At 34.4% G+C, this 8751-nt stretch overlaps 1 protein-coding gene and 2 long non-coding RNA genes across 3 annotated transcripts; 1 reads left to right on the top strand and 2 right to left on the bottom strand.

The window, feature by feature from the left end:
- Positions 1-2236: 2236 nt before the first annotated feature.
- LOC136067396 (uncharacterized) lies at positions 2237-2731 on the top strand. The gene is made up of 2 exons (XR_010628872.1): positions 2237-2448; positions 2523-2731. It is a non-coding gene; the product is annotated as an uncharacterized LOC136067396 (long non-coding RNA).
- On the bottom strand, positions 2248-2526 carry LOC136067397 (uncharacterized). Its single transcript, XR_010628873.1, has 2 exons — positions 2400-2526; positions 2248-2315 (listed from the first exon to the last, which is right to left on the bottom strand). It is a non-coding gene; the product is annotated as an uncharacterized LOC136067397 (long non-coding RNA).
- Positions 2732-3762: 1031 nt separating the features above from the next.
- Positions 3763-5081, bottom strand: LOC136067409 (uncharacterized). Its single transcript, XM_065773202.1, has 2 exons — positions 3818-5081; positions 3763-3773 (listed from the first exon to the last, which is right to left on the bottom strand). The coding sequence occupies exons 1-2, from the start codon at positions 5079-5081 to the stop codon at positions 3763-3765; spliced, it is 1275 nt and encodes a 424-aa protein (XP_065629274.1).
- Between the last annotated feature and the right edge of the window lie 3670 nt (positions 5082-8751).

Genomic DNA, 8751 nt, shown 5'->3' with positions numbered 1-8751 from the left:
TCATTATGAAGTTAAATGTCTATTTATTTTTATTGTCTCCGCCTTAGTTGTGAGCCTTGCACAATAAAAAATTTCTAATATGAAAGATCTCATATTCATGTCTACCAGTATTTTGACTAAACAAAAATTCGTTGTAACATAGTTGTAATGTAATGGTTGAGTCTTTGCAAAAGGATAATGTAATGCTGAAAATTTGAATTATGCCTCTTGTAACAGATTCGTTAGTCTATAAGCTTGTAACAAATTTTTGCTATGTCTTCATCAACTGGCAATGACTCTACAACTAGTGGTTTCTACCGTGCTGAAGATGGTCATTTATGTACCATTGAGCATTGTGCCCTACGAACAAGTCGAAAAGCTGGTAACTATGGAAGAAGATTCCTCGGTTGTAGTCAATTTAATGTAAGAAACAATTACATTGTTGTATTTGAATTGAATTGAATTATTAATTGTGATTTATTGTGAACTGTGGAATTAATTGTTATAATTGTAATGATTAGGTTGGTCCCAAATGTGGCTTCTTTCGGTGGGTGGATAACGAAACTTGTAAGAGTGATCGTGAAAGGATAAGTATGCTTGAGAATGAACTGCAGCTTGCAAATCAGAGAGAAATGACAACTAGGCAAATGGAAGAAAGATCTAACCGAAGGGAAAGAGAAACTCATGAGCTTTATGTAGAAGCTAGGGAGAAACTTAAGAGGGTTAAAGAGAGTGAGAGATTGTACAAGGTTGCACTAGTTTTGTCATGGTTATTTTTCCTTTTTGTAATGTTGTTGTTGTGTTTTGCCTCAATGAACAACAATGTAAGGGTGAGGAACCTTAATCTACCATGATTAGGTAATTGAATTGTTATTGTATCTATCTCTTGAAATGGGGATGTTGAAATGTGATTGGGATGTTAAAATGTTATTGTATTTATCACCTGAAATGGAAAGTATTGTTTTTGTGCAAATATTCTTTAGTATAATTTTTTGTTTACTTCATTTTGTGATTGATATATATTGGCACAAAGTGTTATGTGGAAATGTTAATAATGGGAATAGAACTTGGAACTTGCCAATGATTAATAACCTACCATAAAGCATTCTCATTTGGTTTGTCAATTCACATTTTACTTTGTGTTGGAAACATTGTGCAATAATATAAAAGGAGTTGAGAATCCCTTTGTTTTGGCCTATATAAATAACTCTGCTGTGTCATATACCTGTGTCATAAAAATTGTGCACATAAATTGCCCAGTGATATAAATATTGTGCACATTAAAAATCACTCCTGTTAAGCTCAAAGACAAAGCTCAAAGACTCTGCACATAATTGTGCACATAAAGATTGTGCATATAATTTTGCATATAAAGATTGTGGACATAATTTTGCTGTAAATCCATCAAAAGCAAGACACCTGTGTAAATCCATAAAGACATAATTTCCTTTATTATGTCAATGCACACCTGTGTAAATTCATCAAAAGCAAAACACAGTCCTGTGTAAATCCACCAAAAGCAAAGACAAGCACAACACAACAAAATACTTTATCCAACCAATGCATATTAACTACTTTTAATAAAGTGAATAGTCATTGTGACTTTATGTCACATGCATTCAAAATTGCCAATATTGTTTTTGGCACATCCTGTGACTTTACCCATCTTCCAACCAAAACCCAACTACTAGTCCACTATTGTATCAGACATACACATTTCACCAAAATTGCCAATATTGTTTTTGACTTTACACATCAGACATACATAAAGCGTGGGGGCTACATCAAAACAAGTGAGAACTACAACAAAACAAGTTGGTCTGCCACTTTAACATCTTTCATCATTTAAATTATTTAATGCTTTTACTGCCATTGCCAGCTGCCTTCTTGCTCTTTCCACCAACTGGTTGAAACTTTGTCGGCCTTGATACACCACACGTTTTGCCTTTAAACCCCCTAGCAGCAGCACCACCACTTCCTTGACTTGGTACACCACTAGTGCTCACAGATGCACTTGGCTGCATAACCAAAATCCAGCAATTAGTAAGATGGTCCAACAATAGCAACAGGAAAAAAATAAACAAAATAGAAGAAAGTAGAGATGCCTGAGATGGTAAAGAATCCATGTCTCTCTAGGGGTATGGAAGCTCGGCTGTGAGGATGAAGAGAACCACTTGGCTCTAGATCTAGTTGTTGGAGGTTGAGTTGCTGCCTCAGATCTATTGTTTGGACAGGTTGAGATGCAGCTTGACAAAAGCTGTATATGCAGGCTGGGAGCTAGTACTTGGTGGTTGAGATGCAGTTTGCTTTGTTTTTGTAGATTTACTGCTTTGTGCCTACAAAGAGGGTTGTAAAAGTTAAATATACATGAAATACACATAGGAGGAAATGAATATATTTCAAAGCATGGAAATACTTACAGCATGTGATTTAGCAAGTCTATCTCTTCTCTGCCATGGAGTTTCACCAGTGATGCCTGCCTTGCACCCTCTTGCATTATGTCCTTCTTTCTTGCACTTCCCACACTTGATTGTCTTGTTCAGCCTAGAAACCCTATGAGGGTTCCTTGGCTCTTCAGGATCTCTTTTTCTTTGCTTTGGTGGTCTGCCAGGTGGTTTATACACATGAGGAGCAACAGGAGCAGGTAGGTTAGTCTCAACCCACTCAGATTGGCCAGGCATTGGCTGTATTATCTCTTTGTAAATTTCAGCAAATGTCTCTTTCAAGTAACAAGGATGCACATAGTCCTCCACTCTCTCCAGGTTCTTAACAATAGCAGAGATCCCATGTTTGCAAGGAAGTCCTGTCAAATCCCAAATCCTACAGCTGCATGCTTTCTTAGCCAAATCAACCACATGTCTCTCATGACCATTATCAACCTCATACATGAAGCTGCCAGCTGGAGTAGCACTGAAAGGTATGGATTCATGTTTTAACTTCTTTAATTTGTCTTGAATATTAGGACAAACCTTTCCCGTGTATTTTGATATACCTTTCATCTTTTTGTATTGTTTGGTCATGAGCCTAACTCTGATCCACTCCAACATTGATAAAATTGGCTTATCCCTAGCTTCTAATATCATGGCATTAAAAGACTCACTCAAGTTATTAGCTAAACAGTCACACAAAGCTCTACTACTAAAGTGAGACTTAGACCATTGTGCAGGGTTGATGTCAGCAAGATACTCCCATGCCTTGACATCCAAATCCTTCATTTCCTGCATTCTTCTCTCAAACTCCCTAATTGTTGTGGCTCCAGCACATCTCCACAGTGCATCCTTCAACTCCAAGCCCTTATGATCTATTTTGAAATTATTATAGATATGCTTCACACAATACCTATGCTCACAAGTTGGGAACAGCATCTCAATTGCAGGTATAAGGCCCTAATTCATATACAAAACAAATCAAGTAAATATGTTGGTTAAACATGTTGAACTAAACTGAAGTATGTATTATTGAACTTTAAATATGTGGGTTAAATATGTTAGTACAATTGTAGGTCATACCTTCTGCCTATCAGTGATGAAGACCAGATTAAGTTGCTCTGGATTCCCAATGTCATCTGAAAATTGCTGTAGAAACCATACCCATGAATCTTTGTTCTCTTGCTCAACAACAGCAAATGCAACTGGGAAAATATTATCATTTGCATCTCTAGCTATGGCAGAAAGTATTTGCCCCCCAAATCTCCCTTTCAGGTGGCACCCATCTAAACCAATGATTGGTCTACAACCTCCCAAAAACCCAAGTTTTTGTGCATTATACCTGATATATATTCTCTTAAATTTGGGCTGTGCATTTTCATCTTCCATTTCAGTTTGCAAAATAACCCTACTTCCTTTATCAGTCAATCTTATCATCTCTGCATAATCCCTAAGCTTCCCATATTGCAATTGTTCATCCCCAGTAAGCAAGTCAGTAGCTTTCCTTTTTGCCCTATACACTTGACTGTCAGATATGTCAATTTCAAGTGCTTGCTTCACATGATGTTGAACAGCACCCACTTTCCAATTGGGGTTTTTGTCAAACTCCTGCATAAACTTCTTTGCAACATAACTTGAAGTCACTTGGCTGTGTTTGAAGGATCTAGGGCAGGTGCACTCTGGATTGAATGTTTTTATTTGGAATGTCAACTCCTCAGGTAGTTGAGATGCATAACACCTCCATCCACATTCATTTATGCAATAAACTGAAATCTTCTTCTTCTCATTCAGCTTGAACTTGATATCTACTGGCTTCTTTATAGCATATTCCCTCAATGCCTCCCTAAAGACCTTAGAGTTTGGAAACTTCATTCCTTTCTTTAACTCTGGTTTTCTCATGTCAGTTTGGACATTAAACTCAGGTTCTTTTGCAGCAGTAGCTGTTGCTGGCTGATCATCATCAGACCCCACTATACTTTCCATGTCATCTTCAAGAGGTGGGTCAATCCATTCACCCTCTTCAAGAGGTGGGTCATTGTCAGCTGCAGTAGTCCTATGTGGGGCTGCATGTGTAGATGGCCCATCATCTCCTTCTGGGGCTGTAGATGGCCCATCATCTCCTTCTGGGGCTGCATGTGTAGATGGCCCATCATCTACATTCCCAAATACATCATCATTAAAATCTGGCCCCTCAAACCCTTCCTCTAACCAATCATCATCACTCTGACCTCCTTCAGCATCCACATTACCTCCCTCATTCAACACCACCACATCATCATCATCATTCTGACCCACCTCATGCACATCATCATCATTTGCTACTTCCTCATTACCAAATGGTTGTTCAACTGCAAGTGGCTCCTCACCAGCCTCAACATATAATGTTATCTTATTTGTAGGCCACGCAGCATGAATCTCACACATATAAACTACATCATCATCTCCATCTATAAGCCTTAACCCTTGCTCCAAATTACCTCCAGGAATAAGATAATGATATCTACTTGTACTAATTGCCCCCACATCAGAACAAATACCTTGTATTTCAAAATAACTAAGTCTATCTGGGTCAACATTATCAACCAATGAAGTACTACCTCCTAAATATACCAAATCCGGGTTCCACACAAATTGCCCACCATGATGAATCTCAAAATTGAATGCCAAGTCAGCCATCTGCATATAAAACACAACAGAATAAAGTATGAGATGGGCTTGCAACATGTATTTATAAATCTGTACTTGAAACTAAGTGTCAACATATGAGGCTTGATCATTTTCTTCAGATGAGAATCGAATGATATTTGATGTGGCTTTTATTGCAAATATTGCAAACACATGTTTAACTCACAGACCCACCCACACAGTAAAGTTACAACGAAACAAATAAGTGTCACAGATCTGATGAGATCAGTTTGCATCAGTGCATCAGTACTTGAAACTAATTTGTGCAGCCAAGTACTGATGCACTGATGCAAATATATCAGTTTGCATCAATGCATCAGTACTTGAAACTAATATGTGCAGCCAAGTACTGATGCACTGATGCATATAGCATATATCAGTTTGCATCAGTGCATCAGTACTTCAAACTAATATGTGCAGCCAAGTACTGATGCACTGATGCAAATATATCAGTTTGCATCAGTGCATCAGTACTTGAAACTAATATGTGCAGCCAAGTACTGATGCACTGATGCATATAGCATATATCAGTTTGCATCAGTGCATATTAATTGCTATAGGGCCCTATATTAATGGCCCTATAGCATATACAATTTGAAGCTTAATTTCAAGCTTAATGTATCAGTGCTCACAATCTAATTCTACATAAATATTATCTAAAGTCCTTCAAAACACATACCAAAATCTAATTCACTGCTCACAATCTAATTCAGTGCTCACAATTTAATTTCAAGCCATATTATCTAAAGTCCTTCAAAACACATACCAAAATCGAAAAAACACACACACAGCTGGCCATTTCAGAATCTTCAATTCTATGTGGCAACTTGGCCTCAAGCAATATATCAAGTGTCACTTATCAAAAAAAAATAAATCAAGTGTCATATTAACAGAGTCCAAAAACAAAGTTTCTTCAACTGTAAAAATGAGGAGCAATTGTAGAAAAAAAATTGGGTTTTTGCTCGGAAATTTCTTCAACTGGGAAATTTCTTCGATGATGTGAATAAACAAATTTGGGTTTTTGCTTAATTAATCAATCAGTTTTATGGTTAAGTAGGAACCGAATTTGGAAGAAAGAATTTTAAATGAAACCCACTTTGGAAGAAGAAATTTTAAAACCCAATTTAGAACCCTAGATTTCAAAGATTAAAAAAGCAAAAAGGGTTTTGATCTACCTGCAATGGCTGAACAGAGAAGCAATAATCTTGATCTTCCTCGGCTCGGCTCGGTTCACATGCACGATCAAATCCCAGTAACCTCAAGTGCAGCGAAGCACATTGCACAATGGGAGTAAGTGAGTCTCGTTGCCACAGCTGAACAGAGAAGCTGTCTTCCTTGGCTCGGTTTGCATGCACAATGGGAGTGAGTGAGTGATTGATTTTTGGGAGTGATAGTGTGTGATTTTTGGTGAGCAAGTCGAATGGACTTTTGGGAGTGAGAGTGAGTTTTGAGAGTGTTTGATCTGAGTGGGAGTGAGTTTTTTGCTTATTTTTGTGTTAGAGTAACGGAGAGTGGAGAGGTGGGTTACGGCTAGGTAACGGTGACAAGCACAGGTGGGCAAAGTGTCAAACTTTGAACCACAGGTAGGCACATAGAAATCGGGTCAAACCACAGGTGGGTAAATTGTAATTATCCCTAATTCCAATTATCTACATATAACCAATTATTTTCTTGAAATTAAAAATAGATCTGCATCCTTCTTAGATGTAGATCTGAATTTTTCTTAGTAAAAAAAGGGATTTGCATCTTCATTAAATGTAGATTTGAATTTTTCTTAAATAAAAAATTCATTTGTATCTTTCATAGATACAAATCTGATTTTTTTTTTTTTAATGCAGATTTTTGAAGTAAAGAAAGAGATTAAGCATGATTGTGTTTGCTTTTGTCTATTTAATTCATGATTGCATAAATCTATATATATCTAAAAGTTGAAGCGTAGCATTTATTGTTGCTATACTCCTGTTGAGCCATATTAGCGACTACATTATCTACCTATTTCTCATTTCTCTCCACTACTTCCAACCATAACTTCTCTTTTACCTATTTATCTCTCCACCACTCTCAATATTAATGTCACTCTTTATCTATCTCTTCCTCTTCCTTTTATTTTGATTCTTCTTATCCTCATTCTATTACTATAAATATGACATTCTCTATCCCATTTTATACATATTTTCTCACATGAAAAAGATTATTACTCTCTCTCTCACTCATGTTTTATTTTTGTGTGAATTTTTTACTTTTTGTGTCTCAACTTTAGATTGATGTATTTATGTGTTCTTTAGAATTTTACTTTGGGTTGCAAATTGGTTTTGGGTTTTTGAGTTATTTTTTTTTCTTTTCTATAATTGTCAAATGTTATTTTATTGCATATAAATATAGTTTACAAGAATATAATGTTATTCTATTATATATCATGGCTTGGATAATTTGGTGTTTGACTTATGACTATATTTTTTATTTGATACTTATTTTCCTCATTTTATTTTCTATTTCTCTCCCGTAAAGGTGATTACTCTCTCTCTCTCTCTCTCTCTCTATATATATATATATAGATATTCTTTTTTACAACTTTACTTTAGGTTGATGAATCATTGTATTTTTTATATAATACTATTTTGGGTTAATACGATTTGGTAGTGTGTTTGATTTTTTAAGTTTTTTGTCACAATTCTTCTCTCTTGCTCTTTTAGCTTTTGTTTGATTTTTTTTTTTTTTTTTGGACATAATACTTAGTTATTTTGGAAGCAAGATTTTGAATTTCTATCAAAATACAACGTTGGCTATGTATTTGAATGTGTCTATCAACTATTAAAATTAAACCACCCGAGATGAATATGTATAGACAATATTTTTACTTTTATTTTTTGTTGATTTATTATTTAGTTATAACATCAAAATTAAAGTAAATGAATATGTAAAGTTAAAATTGCTTAACATAAATTTGTAAAGTCAATATATTTATATATTGAATATTGTCAAAAAATTAAAAGTAAAAAATAAATACTAAAAAGAATAATAATGTTGCCAATGATGTAACGAATGAAAATGCTCAACAGGAGCATAGTAACAAAAATGCGATATGAGGATCCAATTAAAAGCAATCAAATCTCAATAAATAAAAGTGTATGTAGTCAATTTATTTATTTATTTTTATTTTTTAAAATCATGTTCTCTATATTATATACAAATTATTTTCTTTTATTTCGATAGATGAAGTGTTCAATTTTAGACATAAAGTCTACTTTTTTTCTACATATTATTTTAAATATTAAATTTATAATATTGTATAGTCCCTTAAGAATGTTTAAGAAATATGTAGTTCCAATTTCATGTATCTATATTAGTAAACAAAACTCAATCAACAATTTGAAGCTACTCCTACTATAAGAAAAATTATAAATATAATAATCTCTTTTTAAGAGAATGAAAATTTTGAATAATATATTTCAAATTCAAACAATTTAGTTGTACAGAAAACAACATAAGAAAATATAATGCACGATAAAATAACTTATCAAAATATGAACTGCCTAAAAAATGAATAATATCAATCAAATAAATTCAAATAATAAAATGATGATATATTTTTTGAGATAAATAAATAAAAATAATTTTAGAAATTTTTTATGTTTTTGGGAGAACAAATTATTTTCCACAA

This window comes from Quercus suber, unplaced genomic scaffold (genome assembly GCF_002906115.3).
Source record: "Quercus suber isolate HL8 unplaced genomic scaffold, Cork oak 2.0 scaffold_70, whole genome shotgun sequence".
NCBI lineage: Eukaryota > Viridiplantae > Streptophyta > Magnoliopsida > Fagales > Fagaceae > Quercus > Quercus suber.
The sequence above is the reverse complement of the archived record's forward strand: the minus strand, read 5'-3'. Positions and strand labels throughout refer to the sequence as shown.

Coding starts and splice junctions, on each gene's coding strand:
- LOC136067409 (XM_065773202.1), bottom strand. CDS start 5,081: ATGGCTGACTTGGCATTCAATTTTGAGATTCATCATGGTGGGCAATTT.